Raw genomic sequence first — 24,510 nt, 5'->3', positions numbered from 1 at the left:
TTTAACTTTTCCTCTCCCGTAGCAAGGATCCTTAAATTAACATAATGTTAACGGGAACCTTTCGGAACCCGTTTGCTAGCTCACCAAGTGGTGTTGCCAGATGTTACAATTTTTGCACAATGTCAAGCTTTTTGATCCCGGAACGTGTAATGCACTATGAACGCGATGCGGAAAATCCTTTATCTATAATAAATAATAATAATAATATCAGCCCTGTATTATATACTGTCCCACTGTTGGGCACGGGCCTCCTCGTCTACTGAGAGGGATTAGGCATTAGTCCACCACGCTGGCCTAGTGCGGATTGGTAGACTTTACACACCCTCGAAAATTCCTCTAGAAAATTACTCAACTATGCAGCTTTCCTCACGATGTTTTCCTTCACCGTTAGAGCAAGCGATAATTTACAAAGAATACACGCAAAATTTTATAGAAAAGTCAGAGGTGTGTGCCCTTGGGATTTGAACCTGCGGACATTCGTCTCGACGGTCCGTTCCACAACCAACTAGGCTATCGCCGTTACCTTATCCTTATCCTTTATCTGATCTCCCTAAAACCTAGACCCTAAACGTAATTCGTTGTTTGTTTGTGATTATTTAACAATGTCATCTGATGACAAGCTTGTGTGCCCAAGTTATGCAAGAAACATCTCACTCATCCCTCTTCTAAGTCCGGGCAATTTAAACTTTAATCTGGCAACATAAAACCAATGTTTATCTTCGAACAATGGCCGCAGATTCTCGTTACAACCAATGTGCGTCTTCTCATTGTTCGAGAATGTTATATAACTGGAATATTTAATAGGACAATATTAATAAACGCAGTGGGTATGTGGAAGGCGGCTTACAAAGCCTCCGACCGGGATGAAAGCCGCGACATTTGGTTATTGGCTGCCCGACCGTGTATTAATATTTCCCTGACCTAAAATATTGATAGGTATTTGATAACAGATTTTGGCATAACAGCTTTGGCTTTGGAGTGAAGCGTTTGCTTCGACTCTGAGCCTTAAAGAATTTTTTTTTTTTTTTAATCTGTATCAATCTTTTGCCTTAATTAATTGGAAATACTGATGTAAGAGGGAAATTATAATTAGACGTTAATATTAAAGGCTCCAGGTCGTCCAAGCGTTAATCAAGTCTGTAAATTCTTTCGTTCATCACCTGCATTTCTGTGACAAGATAAATCAAAAAAAGCTCTTTTCTTGTACCTTTAAATTACAATTTCCTTTGACACAAAGGCACTGATGTTCCTTTAGTAACAATTCAATAATTACCTGGAATTAATTACCGTCACTATCGTTCAATCTGAGACGCCTTGAAGTGCAACATCAAGACTTAGGTATGGAAGACCCAAGAGTTTGGTTTCTATGGCGATAAGTGTTCCAAGGAAGTAAGAGAAGTGGCAAACGCCTTGCGTTTCTATTATTATTGCAATGTATTACATAATTAACTAAAGAAATAATATAGTTTCAACAGACTTAACAACAAAATAGCTATAAAATTATATATTCCACTGGCCATTTCCGGAAATACTTCAAAAATTTATAAATTAATATTGATGATTTTTATTTATTATTTAATTACCCATAAACGAAATCTCTTGAAGGAGCCACTGGACTATTCCTCTAAAACATTACCTGACGCAGATCAACTGCAATACATAAATAGACATGGTTCAGGCGCGCCGAGCGACAAGGCTCAAACACGACATCCACTCCGAATGGGAGCCTCTCAAACCACGAGGTGTGGTGGGGATGAAGGCCAAAGATCAACGTTCTCCTGGCCGGTGTCACCACGGCGTGACCCATTTGGAATATGGCCAAGCACAGACGACCTCCATGATCCAAGAGGTTATGTTTGGGCAAAGTTTATAGCTTTAGGTTATTACGTAATTATAGATTGGAATAATAATGAATTCAAAATGATAACAATGTCACTCAAGAGTAATGCAGCTTGATTTTAACACAATTCAGTTCCTTTTATAGTAACGTAGATTATTGCACTTTTTTAATTTTATTGTCTAACAGCTGTTTTCAATAAACGATCCCTATCTCAATCTTCAATCCGATTCAGAAAACGAAACAATCAAAATGTCTTTTAAAAAAAAATGATCGGTAAATTAAAATAGTTTGACGTTTCCATTTTAATGTCTAACATTTGCGTAAATATAAAAAATCATCACGATCTGTAAATGTTTGAGATAGATCGAAAAAGCGATCGGGATACTTTATTGATAATGGCGGTCTAACGAAGTAAGATACCATGACTAAAGAATCCAATGGAATTCTTATGAAAGGTTGAGCTAAGCATTTAGAAAGGCACTAGGAATGGTGCCGCGATCCACGACATCCCAACAATTTTAATACGTTTGTCTTATCGGGGACATTGTAGGATCACCATCAAGAACACTAAAGCAGGACAAAACGTCCGTACTACGGATTTTAAGTTAGTATGCAGCAAAACTCATTTATTTTAAAACGACTTAAAAAAACATCTTTTTATGTTTGTTACCTCAGAACTTTTGATTGGGTGAACCGATTTTGATGATTCTTTTTGTATCCTCCCATATAATATAATAATAAAAACAAATTTATTTCTTTTATATGTAAAATATAAATACCGCCTGATAATTCCGAGGTAATAATGGACATGTCCGGGTAAACTAAACGAGCAGTCTCATATAGATATCTTCGCAACAAGTCAAGGTGATAAATTTAAAAACACGAGATTAACGATAAAAGATAACATTGTTATGCAAATAGACTTCTAAAATGGTTATTACGTACGAGTTAATTAGAGAATCGACGTGTACGGACGTCCAATGACATTTAATTTTTTTATGGAGTAAGGACGAATAAACAAAAGGGTCATTTTTATATTATTGCGTCTCTTTATGGTAAGTGACAGTGAAATCAATTACTATCTTAAAAACAGCGTCAACTGTAATAAATGTATTTTTACTTGTTTAATATATAGTAGTACAAATAAATATAATGCACTACGTAGAAAGCAGAAGCTTATGATAGCAGGTGCAAACAATTAGATGGTCTATGTAGAAATAGATATCAAAATAAAAATAAAACATAGCGCATGAGGTAAGGTCTGGGGAATATTGTAGCGTCGTATTATTAGGATTTTCAAAAGGCATTCAGTAGTTCCAGAGTTTACCACAAAATTACTTTACCTCTATATTAATGTGGACAGAAGATTATATCTATCTTACTTACAGTAGATAATTGAATTATCGTGACTCGACAATTGACACAAAACTTGTTTATTCAATGGCGTCTAACTATGACCAAGGACATAATATTGCCTTCAATCAAAATTTTGAATAACTTGTAATAATTCAAAATTCGTAAATTATCCGGGGTTCCACAACAAGTAATCACTTACTACCCATGGATGACGATAAGATTTCTTAATTATTTACTTTAACTGATCATTTTACATATCTTACGTATGCTGATTGTGCGTCACAAGGTTTGGCGTGGAATCCTCATTGTTATAGAGAATACATACAGTAACTTCGAGCCACAACTAATGGGAAATAATCAAATAATGAAGCTATGTTGTATTTTACAATAGAACTTGCAGCCATAATAAACGTATCACTCAGTCCATCAGCCTTTAAATACAGCATTCACAATAGTATAAATCAATGTGGATTCCTAGATCATTTACCCAGACCTGCTCATTACATATTTTATACTACCTAAATTAAGTAATGTAAAGATCATACATAAACACGATACATTTAACAATGCTTCGCGACTGACGCAAATTACGAGTTTAGACAGTGTAAATATCGTCGATTTCCGTCATATTACCAACCATCAAATATAGGTAAGGTATTTTTGATGTAATAACATCTTCGTGTATTTGAAAAATTATTTAAATGTTGTTAATCTACAATTAGCTCATAAATTAGACGATTCATATTTTTATGACGCCCGTTGAGAGCTCAAAAATTGAAAGTTATGTCTTAGCATAGTTATTACGATTCTTCAAGAGTAGTAAACTTATTCATAGATCTGACTAACAGAAAAACTATGTAATATTTCATATATCTCCAAAATCTGACATTCAATGGTTCTAATAAATCAAAGGTCCAATAAGACTGCCAACGATCCTGAGCCTAATATCAGGGACAAAGGCATCACGGGCCGATAAGGAACGTAAAAGGAAAAGCGAATCGGCAAAAACCTACCCATTTCCTGACCTATGGATGTTGAGGTGCAAGAACTGGGAACGAGACGAAGATTGTATTACATGGAACATTTTGAAATATATCTAATACTTCTTTATAGTAAGACACGCAATCAAGCAAGTGGATGGTCTGATGTTGATGGTCCCTGCCAAATATACACACAGGATATCAAAAGGCTTATAGATTAGCTGTCGGCTTTAAAGTAAAGAGTGGAGATTGAGTGAGCAGCTTTGAGCCTCGTTTTAATGATGTATTTATAATTCATGGTAAATTGTATTGTATATTTGGTTTAACGCATCTTTCTTGTACAACTGAATGCCAAGACGAGCAGGCTGATAATACCTAATCTCAATGATGTAATGATCAAAGCTGTAGCAACATGTTCCAGAATTTTTCAATTACATATATGACCCTAGCATTGCCTTTTGGTCATCTTAATACATTAAGTCTCACAACGCCCAGTAATTACGCTGGCTACAAAGACCTTCAAAGCGATGTATTTGCACCTGGTCAATGACATAATTAAATAACTGACATTAGAAAGTAATTGTAATTTTAATATCAGTATATTCGGTGAATCATGCACTAGTTACGCTTCTATCTATCCTTTTGGGAATAACGGCGTGAAGTTTATTATTAAAGAATTATAGGTTCTGCCTTTTGGTAATATAATGTGATAAATTCCATTTCTCTTATCACGAGAATGTTATCAATGCACGCTGAATTTATTAAACAAACATCTCAGAGGACGTTGCCACCTTCTGCAGTGAGTATGATGTCATTTTTATTTGTTTTTAGCAGTAATCTAAATATTAAAACAATATGTTCAGCAAATTTTGCAAATTTAGCGGATCATGATAATTAAAATGAAAAACAGGTGAAAACAAAAAAGTAAACGATATAACTTACAAATTAATTTAGCATACGAAATGAAACTACCACATACAATTAGGTAACCGTCTATTCGTAATAAAGGAGGTCCGTGGTGGCTATGGGGCAGTATATGACACGAGATTGTTATTACGATATTGATTACATTCTTAGCAAATTTTACAAACTATAATCCAATTTAGGATTGCTTCTAACGTGCAAAATTCGAATCAGTAACTCCGTAGATTTCAAACAATTTGTAAACTCAAATACCAATAACCTTTTCTAGTTGTCTCTCTCCTTCCAGTATACCCTAATCCAGACCGTCATTGTTTAGTTTCACCAACAATTTAACCGCATCGTCGAATAGGGAAAAAGGCCCTTAGGCGTTTCATTTAGAATGCCCGAAGCGGTCCTTCTGCGAAACAAATCGCCGACGCGTCCGCTCCATCTTTACATTGAAAATACGAACGACATTCCATCGATCATATCAATGTAAGTAAATCATGTAAGGTATTGCTAATGTAATTTCTATCATTGTCGTTATAAAATTTAATTTATTGGAGAGTAGGACAGACCACGTTTACATTTGCATTTTTTCGTAAAATCAAAAGTTTATTCCGAATCAAGGATCATTCAATGGTTTAAGCGTGATAGTTTCACAAACATACAAATAATTTCCCTATATACTGGCACAAAATCACACTAATGTGTATCTGTGTGGATGCTAACAAAAAATATTAGTTTGTTGGCAGCAATAGAATCCTCCGCTTTTTTCACAGCAAGCTTATCGTCCATACAATAGTAACTGAAATTATTATATTCGATACCTACTTTAAAAATTCTACTAGACTTGTAAATTTTCATTCCTGTACGTCTTGTTTTACGCGATGTAACTTCATTAGTAAGTAGGTACGTACTTCATTTACCATTTTGTGATCATGTTCCTAAACCATTTACTCTCAGGATACCTAAATATTTCCTCTTAAAATAAAACCGCCATTAAAACCAGCTCGTAAACGGCATCGGGGCATAACAGCTGAATATTCAAACACCTGCCAAATTATATGCTAATGTGATATTAATTCTCACATTTGCAATATTCGGCAATGCCATAAACGGCGAAGGAAGAGCAAGTCTAGAATCTAAATGTTGTCTGTGACGCTAGAAGTATGACTCATGGGTAATGTGACCAGGATTTAGAGCGACTGAAGACAATTTTTCAATTGTCTTTAATCTTTTTGACGACATGCAGATATGTGCACCTTATATCACACTTTTTTTGTTTTAAACAATGTCCGCATCACCTCTTGCGTTCGGAGCTAACATCAGACTTGCCATTAATATGGAGGATAGCTGTATATACATTTGAATAACAATGAAATACGAAGTTTTTGGATATAATATTACGGAAACTAAATAAACAACTTACATTTGACTGTCTTTATCACTTATGCATACGCCTATGCAATATGCATGGCTAAGTACAGAGTAGTACATTGGTTTATAACTTTTATGTAGACAAAGACCCAAAACTTAGTCCAATAAAGTAGGAACTTTACTAAACAACGCGACGCGACCGATCCCGTCTAAAACACGACGCGTGGTCACCTTACTCATGCATATGTTCGAGTCAATGAAACTATCGAATGTTTAATTTATTTTGGTAGGATAATGTGTGTTGAATATCGCATTGTTCTAGGACCTCCGTGGTGCAGCGTTACTTTGGTATAAATTTATCTTCGACAGCGTCCTTATATGTTGCCGAATTTTCTAGAGATAAAATTTTATATTTTGGAAAAGCTTTCTTGCTTAGTGTTTATTACGATATAAAATCTGTTTTCTACATTTTATATACATTCAACAGTACCTACAGATCTGATGGATTAGAGTGTTTTTCTTCCAAGACCTATCTTAGTATGAAAATATTCATTTTTAATTTGGAATATTTAATGAATGTAATTGTGTTTTATATCTATAAAAGCATCACATATTACATAATTGTTACCGTAATTACGTGCAGAAAAACGCGCGAATCAATATATAAAAAAGGCAATTGCACATGAATTTATTTTGCTAGCATGTAATTAAATCATTAAATACACTATCATTAAATTTTTTAGACTTTATTATGTTATAATGTAAGTTGAACCTCATTTAAAAATGGAAGATAAAATTATTGAAGTATTATCTATTCAAAAATATTTATTTCTGAAGCTATATTGATTACATCTTTCTTTACTTATTTATATGTATTGCAAATGATTCATTAACTTGCATTAAAATAGAAACACCCTATTTACCAATTATACTCAAGAACAGACACTTATTAAAGGAGGTTTTATGTGGGTATTAAATTTAAAATGTGGGAAAATGCATAATAATATAATTAAACACATACATACCTCTTCTCTTATATATTAATCAAATATATACAATAGCACATTATTCATTTTAATAATGCTTAATTAAATGTAAATTCTGTCATAATCAAAGCAATATATTTTGTTACTGTTTCATTGTTCTTAATCTTACTGAAACATTTGTTGAAAACAATAAAAATTTAAAAAATATATTTCATAAGAATACTGAGATAGAAACACTCTCAGTAGTAGAGGAGGCCCAGGCTCAGCAGTGGGCATTATCTACTTATTACTGAGAAAGTTAACAACTTAATCTAACCATATGAATAATAAAAAAATAAATGAATTCTATTTCAGGCCTTTAGTTTTTACTATGCCTATTCAATCAGTTTTATCAAAACATTTTTATTGAAAATTTAAATTTACTTTTAATTTGTCATGAATAATAAAATTTTGCACTCGAGTTTAGCCAGTTAACAATCACCTTTTACCTACAAATATATCCTATACAATAAAAGCACTAGAAGGTACTATATTTAGCTGTGTGGTTTCAAACATTATTTTTTGCAACATGACTAAACATAACATTAGAATCATGATGTCATAACAGATGTCACAAAGGGTACCTATGTTCTATGTTGAGAGGCTCCTGTTTCCACACTTAGCCCCTAGCAAGTTTGGTTGTTGTTTGTGAAAAAGGGTACATACATATCTGATTTTTTTCTGGTTTTTAAAAGCCTTATCTAACATCAATATGCATGTTCAATTAACAAGTACTTTTTATATGAAAGTTGTTTACATAGTTTGGTTGTGTGAGTCATAATTGAAACAATGCTTTGTAAGATATTTTTGAGCTTTCGGTGAGATTTGTTGTGTGGTCCTGGAAATTTCTATGGTGCCCAGTAGGTACCTAGATTTAAGCAATTTTAAAGTAGGTGTGATATAACAAAAATTTTATTAAAAAATATCTATTCTACTGTGAACATTAATTAAATCAACTAGACTAAACAAAGTTCTTTTTAAAAGATTACACATTATCTTTTTCATTCTTTCTGAATATCCTGAGGATTATTTTCATACTATAATATTTTGATTGGTTTCATTCTGAAATAAAAACTTTAATATTATGTAAGTACATATTTTTTATATTATTGGCGCACAACTAAAATATACTCCTGTTAGCTAAGTTTCTATAAGTAACAAAAATATAAATCAAAACTCCAATATCGCTGGGCTGGAACGGGCTGGAATGATAGCCAATTCTTGTACCAGCTACTGTCTTACGAAAACAATTGAATAGTGCTAATAAAATGAATGAAACGTCCGCAAAAAACATAAGATTCTGCTCACGCCCACATCGGATCAGCAAGACGAGCGCTCGGCTGTGTGCGTGTGTGTGCATTGTGCTGTGCATGAGCCTCACAACTTGTCAAGCCGGTCCCACTATCTAACACCCACTCGCGTACCTTCGACCCGAACTAAAGCGTAACGATCAGAGAAAATATGAAAGCGCTTCCTCGACATTAACCATATAAATTGTCACTGAGAATTAAATAAAAAAAACTCTCCACAAATCTCAAACTGGTTCTATTTTTGAGGTCAAACCTCTAGTTTATCGTTTTATAAATAAATATGACCCACATTTAATTCAGATATTTCTATAAAAAAAAGCCACAGGTGTAGGTAAATGATAACAAAATAAATAAGAACAGGTAAAATGTATATACCTTCATTGTCGTTGTTTCCCTCAGCGCCGTGCACCGAAGCCACCAAAACTCCGACGCACAGAACGCTTAAGAATCTCACAATCATTATAACTGATTATATTCCAGCACTGAGTTCACGGTTTTGTCGTAAAGTCACAATTTATACACTCGACATAATCAAGCCCGATGACACTCGCGCTGCTCAGGCAGCGATCGGTCTTTCGCAAATGGCGGCGTATGACGGATGTGTTCATCGATTGCACTGAAGGTAGTTCGTTTATAAAGCTAGCTACACTTTAAAAATATTTTCTGTTATACTGATATCAATATCATCAATATGTACAACATTTTATATAACGATTTATTTTTAGTTTTGGAATAAAGAATAAATATTTATTTATTTTAAAACATATAACTTCACAAGTAAAAGCGTACTGCTTTTAGTTTTGTAGTTATGTCTAATTATGCAAGGCGTTTATTATAATAGCATTTGATAGGATGTTTAAGTAAATACCCTATACTAATAAAATAAAGATTATATTTCCATAACAAAGAGATAATAATGTTATAATTATATAAACAATTTGTTGCACCTAAATATTATATTTTTCAATTCGAACTAAACACAACACTAACCACTTAACATGTTTACAATTGCTTATTGTATTTTGAATTGATTGTGCTAGAACAATGACATCTTAAAAATATTTTCAGCAGAATCAAGACGTAATACTCACATAGTTATATTTTAATGATCATTTAAAATAATGTACAAATAATGTAGTACTTAGCTTTTTTGTAATTATATCATTTAAAAAAATAATATCAAAAGTACTTCATCGTAATTTTGCATTATTACTTTTATATGAAAGTACTTACTACTAACGATACTTTATCAACAAAGCTATAATTAATTTAAATTAAAGAGAACTATATATTTATCTGATAAGTATATAGGTTCATGTTTTTATTTATATGAAGTACAGCATAATGAAATTATATTAAAATATTATCGTATTATCTATGTTGTTCATGATCTAAATCGAAATACACGTGCCGTACTTTGAAGATTATCGAGAATTTATAGTAACTTCCTTATAACTGTGCTTGTTATTAATTTTAATATAATATTGTTTTCATTAACTCTTTTCATAATTGTTTATATACTCTTTTCATAATTGCTTTCATAATTGTTTATATTCTTTACTGCATGTAAAAATATATATTTTGAAATAATATCACAGTCCTTTTATAAGTAAAAATATTAATTTCGTATTGCATTGCATCTTCGTAAACGCACTACCTATTCCTAAATGCGCACTGCTTTTTTCCTGTTGGCAACACCAGAGTTTCGAAAGTTCAATTTCGCATGGCGGACGTGCGAGTGAACTCTGTTATTTGTTGGTGATAATTTCATTTATTATCTCGTTTAGATTCCTTATGGAAAGACTACTACTGATGCTGTTATTTCTTTGTGGACGTGCTTTATTCATCCCTTAACGTTAGATGATGGTTAAGTGTTATTTATAGTTGCATTTTGTGAGAACTGCATAGTGTCTCTCGAAAATGGGAAAATGTGACGAGGCTAATGTCGAAGTTAGCATGGGGGACTCGGCGTCCCCCATGAAACCTGATAATTTCACGTTCACCCCGCCTCCGGAGGCTCCAGTCTTCGAACCTACGCCAGAAGAGTTCCTGGACCCACTGGCGTACATCAGCAAAATACGTCCTATCGCTGAGAAATCGGGCATTTGCAAGATAAAACCACCAGCGGTGAGTACATTTCTTTGTCTCGGTCGTCGATTTTACCTCGAGGGAGGTCCAAAAGCACATTTTGGCTGATTCATAGCGAATTTGTGACCATAAAATCTCGTGCGATTTACGTGTGATGCAACCATATTACCTCTGCTTGCACAGTTTTAGCGTTATCTAAATACCGTTTTTACTATTTAGTCCCCAATAATACGTGTCACGGTGCCATCTGAGAGGCAATTAGTGGTAAAAATAGTGTTTATTTAGCAGAAAATGCAGTTGCATATTGTATATTGGTAGGCTGGTTGCCATTTTGTCTTGTGCCCTCCTGCTTACGATACTTTAGATAAAAAAAGAATCACTGCGACTTTTTTGCCGTGACTAACTGTTATGTCCACTGTAACAAGTGAATGTTTAGAGATTTTCACTCTAAATCCCCATTTGAGCTTTTACATTAATTTATGTGACATTTTGAAACATTTGAGGACAATGTATGTTAAGAAAGATGATGAATTATTGGTATTCAAGACCTATTTACATTATATTTGAGTGTGGGATAAGTGTAGGGCAACATTTGTTAGTTATCTTTGTTATAATAGTTCACTATTTATATATTTTTTTACTATTTTTGATGTAAAATATATTTCTAGCTGAGTTGAATATTAGGTATTAATATTCTTATAACAGTGTTCATATTTCCTTGCATTATTCTTTGCATCTGTATTGCAAGTTGTGCCTACCTTTCATAACAGATCTTATGACAAGCAAACACAAGTAGGTAGCAACAGTACACTAACATTCACAAAATGGCTCATAAGTACCTGAGATATATGTGTAAACTTCGTACATTGCATGCATATACTTATGTGGACATTTAGAATGCAAATCAGTCAGTGTTGTACTAAGGATTGATGCCAGGACAACACACATGAGGTGTATTATAAACTTTAATACAAACAGTGCAATGAACAAAGTTCAATATAATGTTTAACACAGTACATTCTATAAGAAACTTTTATATGGTTGTAATTCAATGTTAAATGCAATATTAGTATATTTTGTTGGTTATGAATGTATGAAACACATGTTCGTTTTGTGATTTCATTGGTAAAGTGATTTTATTATTAAAACAGTGTTTGTTGTACTAATTATAAATGATTATGAAAGGTTTATAATATTCTAGTCCTAAAAATAAGGCTGAGTTTACGAGACTAGAAAAATACTGCATACCTTGTTCATTGTAATCTGCTTCGATTTTATATCTTTATTCCAAATTACAAAAAATAAGGATATAAAAATTAAAGATATACACTTACATTAGGAAATCTCGTGCTAAATACATATGCAAATTCTCAAATAGCTAGGTATAGGTGTAACACCTACATTTGCAACCATTTTCTCTCAAGATTATGTCTGTAAACTGTCACATTTGATAGGAGGTTATTTATTACTATATTCCTTACATATTCTAATACCAGACGATACAGAAAACACAACCTTTTGTCTATTGCAAAAAACACTTTATTGTTATAGAAATAATGTAGTGGTAACTGTTTCTAAAAGTTCATTGTGCTAGTGGTTAATTTAGTTTTCATTAATAAAATCTGTAACCTTTTAAAAAACTGAATTTGTGACATTCCAAATAATAATTGTCAATTTATGACTTGCATAATCGTGTTTTAGTAATATCTGATTAATATCGAAGGAAGTTCAAAGTCACAACAGATTTTATGTCATCATTAGATATCCAGCACATGTTTTTTGTGGCTTGTAATCAACTAATTAGTGTTTCTGTGGTCAATATTATCCAACAAATAGATAGTTTAGCACATAGTTTTGATAATGGCAATCAATAATAAATGATAAAAATAACTAAAACATAAAAAAAAATAAGACTCAGAGTTGGATCACTTATCCTTTTGAAGATTCAGTTAATACTATTATGTGAATGCTATTTGTAACAATACTATCTGAATTGTTAATACTCAAATCTATAAGCATTAAACATGTTAAGAGAATTTTGTAGAATAGTATTACACTGTCACATTAATAATGTTTCAAAATGGGTCACTCAATGGTAAAAACAGATTTAAAATATATATAATTGAGTTGCTTATTTTACTATAATACTTAAAATATGATTTTCGGATAAGATAATTCATCTATAACTGTAAAAAATGTCTGGTTTTGGCACTAAGCCATAATAATTCACAACAAGAATGACAACATTATTAAATGTTACAGGAAGTACTTACCCTTATAATGGACTTAGAATCCCTTATTGTCAGGGTTAGTGCAATACCACACAAGGGATGAAAAAAGCTAAATTTAATTTGATCCTCACAATACTAAGCTATAGATTGATAATAATAAACTTCTTTTGTCATTTATATAGTACTGCACTATCCCTAATGTTATAAAAATATATAATCTGTTAACTTTATGTTCTATATAGCTAAATGGATCTTAATTAAGTAGTAAAAATTGTATGACACATAGAGCTTTGGAATTGACTACTGAAGTTGAATGGCATGAAAGAAAAATAATAAGGCATGCAATTTTATCATGTTTTATAAGGTTTCACATGAATGAAATATAATATTTTAATACAAATAAGTCAAACAAACTTGTATCTTCTTTTTAAAAGTTGTGTAAAATGCTTAAATTGACATACTGTCAATCATAATATTAAAGATTATTGTTTAAACATGAATATAGTCACAAACTATTTTCATTGAAACTTGATTTTCCTTATTGTGTTCAGTATGCGTATTAAGTGGTACAAGCATATTATAAAATGTATTCATAAAGGTGTAGAGGTAGACCAGTACCTCAATGAATTTAATATTGATTTCAATGAAATAGCAAACATTGACAAAAAATCATAAATTACCAAGTTTTAATATATTTTTGGTACACAAAGTTCATTTGATATGTAGTGCAGTATTGTGGCACATAGTGGTTTTTAATTTAAAGTTTGGATGATGTTGCGACTGTTTATGTGTGCCTATTTATTACTAAAGCATTTTTATAAACATAACACTCGGAAATAGGTCACCTGTCCCGTTGAATAGTGGTTCCAACTCTTGTGGATTATGTTAGTGAAAATGTTTGTAAAAATACAATGTGCATGACTAATCATGTTAATGATATTGTATCAATTATTGTAGAATAGTAATAGCTTAGATTGTTACACTTGTATTACATTGCCTCATTATGATTAAATGTTGTTTCACATAAGAGAAGCTGTGTGTTCATTTTTTCGCTCATTTGTATATTTAAAAAGGGAGTAAAAAGTTTTATTGTGACCATAAAATGTAAAAAAATATTTTTAATGTCAATCATACTTGTGAAATAATTTATTAAGATAGTGTTTAATAGATTACTAGTGTTGTATACTTATTTTAGGTATGTTAATGTATTGGATAATCTCACAGCAAATAGTCAGATATGAGTAAGATATGTGAATTTCTTTCTCTCCTCAATATATAATTTAACTGCTACTGTGTCATTAGTACATAATACATTATAATTTTTACGAGAATTGGTAAAATGACATAATAGTTTAGTTATATTTAAATATTATGCACTTTGATTTAGATATAATAAGGCTCAAATTCACTACATTGTTTCCAAGAATAATGAATAAATTGGTACTTTATTTTCAAAACACAATTTGTATCTATATCATTGATGTTGTAAGTAATATAATATTATATTCCAAACACATTGTAGTGAAAAATTATGTTTTTTTTATTTTTATTATTTTGAATGTAATGCAAAATATTATTTTAGAATAATGTTTTTTTGTATGTTTAATATACTGGTATGTTATTTAAAATAAAAAAAACAGATGTTTATTATGAAATAGTAAGTTTGATGTGTAATAATAAATATCAATAAAAAAACCAATGATTTGGCTTGGGCATACATTTTGGATCTACATTCCTTCACATCAAAACAAAGATTTATCTGAAGCAGCACTATAGTTAATGCTCCCCCTCCAGTAATATATTTGGAAAAGATTGTAGTAAATTTTTGTTATAAATTTAAAAAAATAACTTTTAATAAATTAAACCGTTATCTAAATGTACTTTACCATTTTCAGCTAGTCTAGGAAATAAATGTGTTTATAATATCCATGATTCCTAAAATGAAGGTTTAGCCTGATGTGGAAGTCAAAAAGAAATAGCCCTAAAACCCATAATTTATATTAGGATGTTATTCTTAACAAAATTCTTTATTTATTTTTTTTCATACATATATTTCGGATTTTATAGTATTGTGAATCTTATTTTTTGTTTAAGTGTGTGTATAAAAATAAATGGTTATTATAATTTAGTAGTTAACATATCAATGATCGGAAGGTGTCCACTACCTATCGATCTGTACCTTCGGAGCCACGAGTCCACTCCGTGCTGCCCGGGTCGCATGAGTACACGACTCCCACTGCGCATCCAGCGACCCGCGACATTCACCGCTCTGTCTTGTGACACTCTGTTATGCAAATATCGATATTCTTAAGCTAACCAAAAGGTTGGAAAAGGAATCCATGTTGTAGAGTATCGTTTTTTTGTGGTTTTTGATTTTTTCTCGAAATAAACTTGCATTCAATTTGAAAAGCAGCCAAGAGAAGAACAGGCTGTATTTATTTCAAGTTTCAGATTTTTTAAATATTCCAAAATACAAAAACAGGATGAAATTTTGAATTCTAAATAACATACATCTTCACCAACCTTCTCTTTGTAACAGGTACTCGTTTCGATTTATGTTGGGCGACATTATCGACATACAAATAAATAACATACACATTTTTAATGCTTAATTATGTATCGTATTTACCGGTTTCCTTTTTTCATAATCATTCGATATATTATTTAGATTTTTAATTTCTAATTGACTGAGTTTTCTTTTTATTACTTATACAAACATGATCTATTTTCAGGAATAATCATCAATCATTACCAAAATTCCACCGCAATCGACAAGTCTATACATACAAAATTGAACTTTATTTGTATATCCTTTACGATTGTTGTAATGTATTTCTTTTTACAGCACTGGCAGCCTCCGTTCGCGGTCGACGTGGACCGGCTGCGATTCACGCCGAGGATACAACGGCTCAATGAATTAGAGGTACGGTTATATTCAGTGGTGTAAATAAAACAGTGCCAGTATTGCTCAGGCACAGGGCGCCGACGCTGGTGCGCATGTAAGATGTGACCAGCGGTTATTATGCTGTCATTGTCGCACTCAAAAATAGTAATTCCCATAAAACTGATAATTAATATTTAGATTGCATCTAAAAGTTGATACGAGAGATGCAGTGGAAATTATTTAATACATAATATTAATATTCATACGATATATTACAAATAAATGGCTCTAAGAACAACGTAAAAAAGGTTTTAATCATACCAACAAGATACTTGTTATAGTGCGTTGTGAATAAACATTAGACGTAATAAATAATACATAATATAACAGATTTGTATAATTTATCGTGTAATTAACTTTATGCCTTTCATTGGTGTCGCATCGGTGGTAAAGGAATTGGCCATTCAAATAATTATTATTTGGTGTTGCAATTTGTAACTAACGGCTGACTGCAACTAGGGAGCGTGCAAGTCGCACTGGCCAGTAACTGGTTCAACTAGCACAGTATGAGTGCAGTGAAATAATGCTTAGAAGATGCCAGCTAGCTTGTCAGTTAGCTGGATAGTAGCTTGAAGTTACTCGTTGTACGCCGGCAATAGGCGAACCAGTATGTTGTTAAAAATAACGCTTTGCATTGTCGGCGGCGCTTTATTATGCTTGTGTTGATTCCGTATTTAATATTGTCACTCAGCAGCTGTTGCAGTGTAACTGATTCGTAATTTCGAATTGGATACAGATTTTACGCGGTCAAAGGTCTGGTTGAATTTTATTGGGACTACCTAGGAAAGGTCGAAGCCTATGCATATTTGGATATAATGTATATTTCTTTAAGCTTATAACTAAGGTTATCCTTTTTGTATAAAAAATACTGTAATGAAGAAGGAATCAATTCAATGAATCAAAAAGAAAATTGTTATATTATATCCATGGCTGTATAAGCCAAGATTCCTTTGCCCTGTCTGGAAAAAAAATTAAACTCAAGGTCAAAAATATTTTTTTGTTGTTGCAGGCTATAACCAGAGTTAAGTTAAACTTCCTCGATCAAATAATCAAGTTCTGGGAGCTGCAGGGGTCGACCCTGAAGATTCCCACTGTGGAGCGGAAACCGCTGGATTTGTATTCACTGCACAAGATAGTACGAGAGGCCGGTAAGTGACATGTTTAGTTCATTCTAGAAACCTCGGCTTTCGTGAGAGAGAAGAACTTAAAAGGACCCTTGCGGCGAATTGTTTACAATAACAAAACGTTCGGTGCGTCGCCCTATTTAAGGTGAAGAATGAATGAAAGAAGAGATTAACCGCCATTTTGAATAAATTATCCCAATTGTTTTTTTTGGGTCTATCGCGAAAATTTACCGATCAGAACAAAGTTTTTCTTGACATGCTTGCAATTGATATGTACATTTCCGGAATCTGATCGAAGATTGGGATTGGGTTTATTGAAGACGCTTGATTTTGAGCAAAGAATAAGACGTTAAGAAAGAGATGTGTTGTTTGGTCATATTACTACCCACGCTGATTTAGTTAGGTGAACTTAGTTGTGTAACTTCAATAGAATATGTTTTATAGATAACAGCAATTATTGATTTTCACGAACCTAGATTACAAACATAATATGTATAATTGCATGAGTCTTCTCAGTTAGCCCAACGCGTCGTACCACGTCAGAAAGGCCATTATTCAGTAACACGGATTATGATCCAGTGACGTAGTTCCCATCCCTCCCACCTTGTTCCTAGAATTCCCGGTACAGCGTTAGTGCGTTCGCCACGGCCTCGACCTGGTTATACTGTCCTTCCGATATTTCATCAATACGGATTTCAAATAGAATTTCTCTCGATAGCTCGGTTTGAGTTTACAATTTATGAAGTGGTTGATATTTAGTATGTATGTACGAGATTTGTAAAAGCCTACTAACAAGTAGTTGGGTTACCTAATGTTAAATGATCTCTTAATATAATAGTGTTGCTGGCATTAATGGGGATTAAGGACTAAGGAAGGTTGTGGAGTGATTTAGGTTATATTTTACTAGGTACCTACCCTATTCTTGTTTAGAAGGGTGTAAACATTCTTGGTTATGAAGGACATTGTAGCCACTATGATTACTGCGTTCTTTGTGAGGTGGGTGCGTTTTTTTATAGCTTTGAATGACAAGACGAACCTGCCGTTCGCTTGATGGTAAGCGATACGACCGCTCATAAACAGTGAAAACACCATCCAACACCTTGAATTACAAAGTATTGTTTGCTATCCCACTGCGCTCGCCATCCTGAGGCATGAATTGTTAAGTCTTATAATGTCCAATACACTGACTACAATGTCCTTCAGACCAGAACACACTGACTACACACTGCTACTTCGCGGCAGAAATATACATTGCGATAGTACCTACCCGGCAGACTCTCACACATGAGAGACCTACCACCAGTATTTGCAATAAAACATAAACACCTACCAGATGCATGTTCGCCTACCCCATGGTACACGGGCAAGCTCGTAAACTAGGCCGAAGCTCCGCTGCGCTCGTACCGCTCGATAAAGTTGCATGAGTTTATACCGAGCGAATTACAGCGCCGCCCGGGCCCGGGGGTGGCCGCGCTCCCGCCCCGCATGCACCGCGATAGCTCCACCAACGGGTTGAAATAGATTTTATATTGAAATTAAACTAATTTTTCGGATTCTATCGCGGTAAAAATTAGTTTAATTTCAATGTCTAACATTCGCGTAAATATAAGAAATCATTATAGATTTTATAATTAATAAATAATATTTCAATTTATAATATGCCTTATTTCAAAGATCAATAGAGTGTTTTTGGCTTAAGTGAATTGTCCACAAACTTATTTATGTGCGTAGTAGCATGACTAGGGCCGAGAGCTTACTATTTCTCATCGATTGGAAGATATTACAGTACTAATGAAAAGTCAATACGTCGTATCGATTTGCTTTTACTCATGAAGGAGTATAAGGGGAAACAGTATTAGTAGTAACAGAGCAAGTGATTCTCACATCACAGGAGATGTCATTATCGCCTTTACAGTTACTTATAATACTGTTTTTCTTTTTTAATTTTTGTATTTTATCTATAAATTAGTTGTTGTTCGCGTTTTCGCCTGCGTGAAAAGTCTTCCCGCTACAAAAGGCCATAAAACACTACGACGCCATCATATCCTATTTAAAAAATCTGATTAAAAAACTTCTGTTATATTCCATGGAAGCAAACTACTGGGCTAAAAAGCCTATGTGTTAAGCCAGAACGTAGTTTATCCGGGTGCCAAATTTTATCCAAATCTGTTTAGTTCTTTCTGCGTTTATTCCTAATAAACATAAAAACATCCATACATTTTCATAAACTTTCTAGCTTATAATATTTGTAAGAAGGAATTAAAATAAAATTATTTTACAGATTGCATCGCGGGTTTTATATTGTTTGGGAGAAAATTTGCATAAACATAACTAATCATTAGTAAGGAGTAAGATAACACTTTAGAGAAATTACTAGTGCTTAAGACTACAACTTGCAAGTTCTAGTATTTTTTTTTAATTCTCTGAAGTCTAAATATAGGAAGCCGATTGTGTAAGCCGATGTAAAAATAACTTAATCGCCTCCTACATTTCGGTAAGAAATAGAAAGGTACTGAACTATGCCGGACAGTATAGGAGTATAGGTTTTGCTTCATTTAATAAAAGAGGTCTCAGCCTATGGTATAATAATAATAATAATAATAATAATATCAGCCCTGTATTATATACTTGCCCACTGCTGAGCACGGGCCTCCTCTACTACTGAGAGGGATTAGGCCTTAGACTTCACACACCCTCGAAATTCCTATAGAGAACTTCTCAGGTATGCAGGTTTCCTCACGATGTTTTCTTTCACCGTTAAAGCGAGCGATAATTCACAAAGAATACACGCATAATTTTTTAGAAAAGTCAGAGGTTTGTGCCCTTGGGATTTGAACCTGCGGACATTCGTCTCGGCAGACCGTTCCACAACCAACTAGCCTATGGTATATGGAGTACATTTTCAGCACATAATAATAAGTCGTTTAAATGTTGAATACTGTAAAATGTTGCATGTTAATACTCTGCTCATAGTATTCTGCTGTTTTCAGCGCAAAAATATTCCATTAAGCTTTTCATGGTAGTAGGACCTTAAATTATTTATATTAGAATACTAGATGACCCGGTGAACTTCGTATCACCTACATACATTTATTATTATTAATTATTGTGAAACACAATTTTGCCATACAATACGTATGTTATCATTATCTGTCTCTCGCTAGTCGAGAGTACGGTTTACACGTGAAGTAGCTCGTCGCACATTTGATTAACTTCGACGATCTAAGTCATCCTCTCCGTGGCATTTTGCGACAATAACATTAAATAAAGTTCTCGCGCACTGGCAAATTGATGATAGATTTTAATTATAGTCTTGAAATTTATTTATTTATTTTCTATTTTTGAGAACCAACTGACACTTTTACACTTTATTTATTTCTAAAATGTTTTGTATTTGAAAAAAATAAACCAAAGAAATCGGACCTCATATTACAACTATGAAACAGACAAATTTCTGAACGCACCTATATATGTGACAGCCAGGCCAATTCTTTATTTATAAAAGACAAAAGACATCAAATGTTTCATGGCTAGAAACATTTTGTATTGAAAACTTAGATTGTCGTTTTTAGTATTTTCCGTTATTTATTATTTATGTTTGTCACCGTTTAACCCATCCCTGGACTTCCATAAATAATTCAAAACCAAAATTACCCAAATCTATCCAGCCGTTCTTGAGTTTTAGCGAGACTAACGAACAGCAATTGATTTTTATATATATAGATTTAAATTAAGAATATTGAAGTCATCTTAGTCAGGGTTCCCAAACTACTCCGTCATAATTGAAAAAAAAATATATGAAATGAAATGATTTATTTGAATCTGTAAAATGTTATACATTATTTAGATTCCGTCAATATTAACTCTACCACCAGTTCGGAAAGCAGTTTTCACCAGAGAAGAACGGGCAAGAAACTCTGGTGTTGCTCTTTTCAATCAGTTTAGGGTAAAGACTACAGTACATGATAAAGTAAGAAGAAAAAAAAACAAAAAAGTTTAGAGCAGTTCATTTATAGGCTCGTGAAATAAGGAATAAGTTCCAATATTGGATTCCAATCGTCTACTTAGGTGGATGAGGTTGACCAAAGGTATGATATGCAACGAATTTATTTCCTCGTATGACCTCCTTGTAGAATTTAGAGTACTCGTTTGCTATTTTTCCAGACTTTTAAGAATTGGGGAGTTTCTGGAAGAGCCTATTATGCTTAAAGGCCAATAACCCATTGATTCGTCAGGCATTATGTGTGTTTATAAGCAGCCATTACTTACTATCTGTTAAAATTTATGTGTTAAAAAACAATATTCTTCATCTCAAGATGCCATGACCATCATCATAATCTATCATATAGTAATGATTTTATTTCTATACAGGTGGCTTCGAAATATGTTCATCAGAGCGCAAGTGGTCGAAGATCGCGCGGCGCATGGGCTACCCTCAGGGGAAGGGCATCGGCTCCATCCTGAAGAGCCACTACGAGCGCATCCTGTACCCGTACGACGTATTCAAGAGCAACGGCGCCGTGGGGGATAACAAGGAGACGGTATGTTATTTATGCAGAGGATCTGTTTAAGGTAGAAGACAGGAACTGGTGGTTTGGGGTCAGTAATGCTTAGCAACAGCAGCCAGGCCGTTTATTTCGAAACGGATAGAGTGAATTGGTATATATAAGCTAGAGTAAGCTGGTTATTCAAACCAATAGAAAATAGTTTCCAATAGCCAGGTCACTTATTTTGAAACGTGGGTAGAGTAAATTGGTATAGTGTAAGCGAATGTATGCTGGTTATCCAATCCAAAATGGTTTCAATGCTGTGTTATATGAAGACTGAAATTTCCTTGAACAATTCAGAAGACACGTCCTTAACTGATGAGAATTTTTAATTATGCAAATCTATGTTCACACGTCAAGATCTTAGACCAATATCCAGTTCAGTTGTAACTCCAACCCCCCTGTCCCTTGCAGAAAATCGAAGTGAAAGGCGAGCAGACGCCGGAGAAGGCGACGTCGACGCGCAGCCGGTCGGCGTCGAAGTGTCCGGCGGGCGCGGCCGCCACCCCCCCTCCCGCGCGGCGCTACAAGCCCGAGCCCGAGCCGGCGGCGGAGGGCAGCCACGCGGAGGGCGCGCTGCCGGCCGGCGGTGACGTCATCATGAAGACCCCCATCAAGGAGGAGAGCCCCGAGACCAGGAGGACAAGTCAGTTTCGTTTATATCATTTATTTGTTGTGGCTATTCTTGTTGCTCAGCGTCGGTTGGTTGTAAGAATTTAGTCGACTAGAATGACCTCACACTCCGAAGGGTATACCACTTTTCGAAAGTATACAGCATGAAAAATATAATAAACGTATTTTGAAAGGGGGCGATTCAAGCTAATGTGGAATGGGAAAGATATTTTTTCCCAGGTATTTCCCGGAGGTGGTATAAGGCCAGTCTGTCTCGCTAAAGATAGTAAAAATATACATAATATTTTTTAAAAAAATGTATGCCGTAGACTGCCTCTTCGTTATTTCTCTTATTCCATCCAACGGTTTTCGGTAAAAGATTGCCTCGAACGATGAAACCATCAACTGTATTTCGTCTAGGCCTTAACTTTTTAAATCTTAAGTACAGTATTCTTGTTTATGGCGTATAATAAAATATATAAGTAAAAGCTAAAAGAAAATACATCCTACTAATATTATAAATGAGAAAGTCTGTGAGGATGGATGTATGTATGTTTGTTCCTTTTTCACGAAAAAACTACTGAACGGATTTGAATGAAACTTCACAATAATATTGCTTATAAATCAGAATAACACAAAGGCTACAATTTATAATGATTCTGGTGTCATTTGGTAATATCATAACGATACATATAAAGTAAGTCGGAAAAATAATTATCCCGGAAAACCCTTTCACGCGGGCGAAGCCGCGAGCAAACGCTAGTTTCGTAATGTAAATGATCTGATTTTAGGAATAATACCCAGTACTTTATTGGTTTTTTAGTCGTAGTACACTAAACTAATCACTACATAGTATAAAACAAAGTCGCTTTCTCTGTCCCTATCTATGTATGCTTAAATCTTTAAAACTACACAACGGATTTTGATGCGTTTTTTTTTAATAGATAGAGTGATTCAAGAGGAAGGTTTATATGTATAATAACATCCATTAAATAGTGGAGAAATATTGCACCCGTGTGAAGCCGGGGCGGGTCGCTAGTAAGTTTATAATACAATTTATAACTTCTCAGCACGGTGTTAATATTTAGGTCCGTGCAGATTGTTACTGCGCCGCTGTTGGTGCCGTTTGACCAGTCATTAAGACTTCCGTCGGTTGCTAAATATAATCCTGTTAAGCCGTGACGAGCTAATACTTTGTAAACTAGCCTCTATGGTTTGGTATACATATTATAGTGATGAAATTAGGTTGCTGTACGTTACATTCATGTTTTGCTTGTACAATATCGGATGTCTTTTTTTTTAGTGTTCCATATCTCAGAAGGAATCCTTTTTAGGGTTACTTTGTCGTCTGTATGTCTTTTGTTCTTTTTCTCAGAGATATCAAGTTAAAAATTATGTTATATTATATCGGTCTATGGTGTCTTAGTTGTGAAAAAAACAATCTTAGTCAATGCTATCAAAAAAATGACCGTTTATGTTGCATATTTTGCGATTACACGAGGGTATCAAAGGGTAATCCCTGTTGATATAAAAAATGATTTTTTTCATGTAAAAAAAATATCTGCAAACTGTAAATAAAAAAAAGGTTTATACGGAACCCTGGGTGCTGGTGGTGATGCTGAGTCCAACTCGCGTTTGTCCGTTTTTTTTTAATCTTGTTGGCATAGCAGTTACCATGCTGCACTTGATACTAAGGACATAGGAATAAGATTTACGTGGGTTACGCAAACATTTAATCGTTGATTAAAAATTTAAACAGTAAAGATATTTTGGCAGTAACTTGGTTTCAGGGATGGGATAGCATTAAGTTCCAGAAAGCCTTATTTAAAAAAATACATTAATTGTAAAATACAGGTAAATATTGTATCGTTGTCTTTTCGGACGACCATTACAGTCCGCCCCGTGACCATGGAGGCTGAAAAATCTTCAATACATTGGGAGATTTTTTTTATATAAAAAAACCGTGATAAAATCCGAGATTTTTTTTTATTTTCAATGTCTTTAGACATTCGCGTAAACATCAGAAATCATTATTATTATTATTTTCAGAATATATTTATCTCTTTGTATATTTGTGACGAACTGCAGTTAATAATGCGGGTATCGTGGAAGTAGACGAAGGAAAAGCTTTCCAATAAATTATTTACATGAAAGCATCGCGTGTCGACTT

General features: G+C 33.7%; 2 protein-coding genes across 3 annotated transcripts in view; one reads left to right on the top strand and one right to left on the bottom strand.

Annotated features, from left to right (window-relative positions):
* Nucleotides 1-9,403, bottom strand: part of LOC115441220 (calsyntenin-1) — a 192,835-nt gene extending 183,432 nt beyond the window's left edge. Inside the window, exon 1 of the mRNA XM_037439400.1 lies at nucleotides 9,170-9,403. Within this exon, the coding sequence (XP_037295297.1) occupies nucleotides 9,170-9,254 (85 nt within the window). The 5' untranslated portion in view covers nucleotides 9,255-9,403. The remainder of the gene's footprint in view (nucleotides 1-9,169) is intronic.
* Nucleotides 9,404-10,503: 1,100 nt separating this feature from the next.
* The window catches only part of LOC115441216 (lysine-specific demethylase 5B), a 32,185-nt gene continuing 18,178 nt past the window's right edge, over nucleotides 10,504-24,510 (top strand). For both annotated transcript variants that reach the window (XM_030165905.2, XM_030165904.2), the window contains exons 1-5: nucleotides 10,504-10,921; nucleotides 15,959-16,036; nucleotides 17,067-17,205; nucleotides 21,553-21,722; nucleotides 22,143-22,374. In XM_030165905.2, the coding sequence (XP_030021765.1) occupies nucleotides 10,715-10,921; nucleotides 15,959-16,036; nucleotides 17,067-17,205; nucleotides 21,553-21,722; nucleotides 22,143-22,374 (826 nt within the window). In that variant the 5' untranslated portion in view covers nucleotides 10,504-10,714. The remainder of the gene's footprint in view (nucleotides 10,922-15,958; nucleotides 16,037-17,066; nucleotides 17,206-21,552; nucleotides 21,723-22,142; nucleotides 22,375-24,510) is intronic.

Source organism: Manduca sexta, chromosome 3, assembly GCF_014839805.1.
Source record: "Manduca sexta isolate Smith_Timp_Sample1 chromosome 3, JHU_Msex_v1.0, whole genome shotgun sequence".
NCBI classification, from domain to species: Eukaryota; Metazoa; Arthropoda; class Insecta; order Lepidoptera; family Sphingidae; genus Manduca; species Manduca sexta.
Note: the sequence above shows the minus strand (reverse complement) of the source record. Positions and strands in the feature narration are given on the sequence as shown.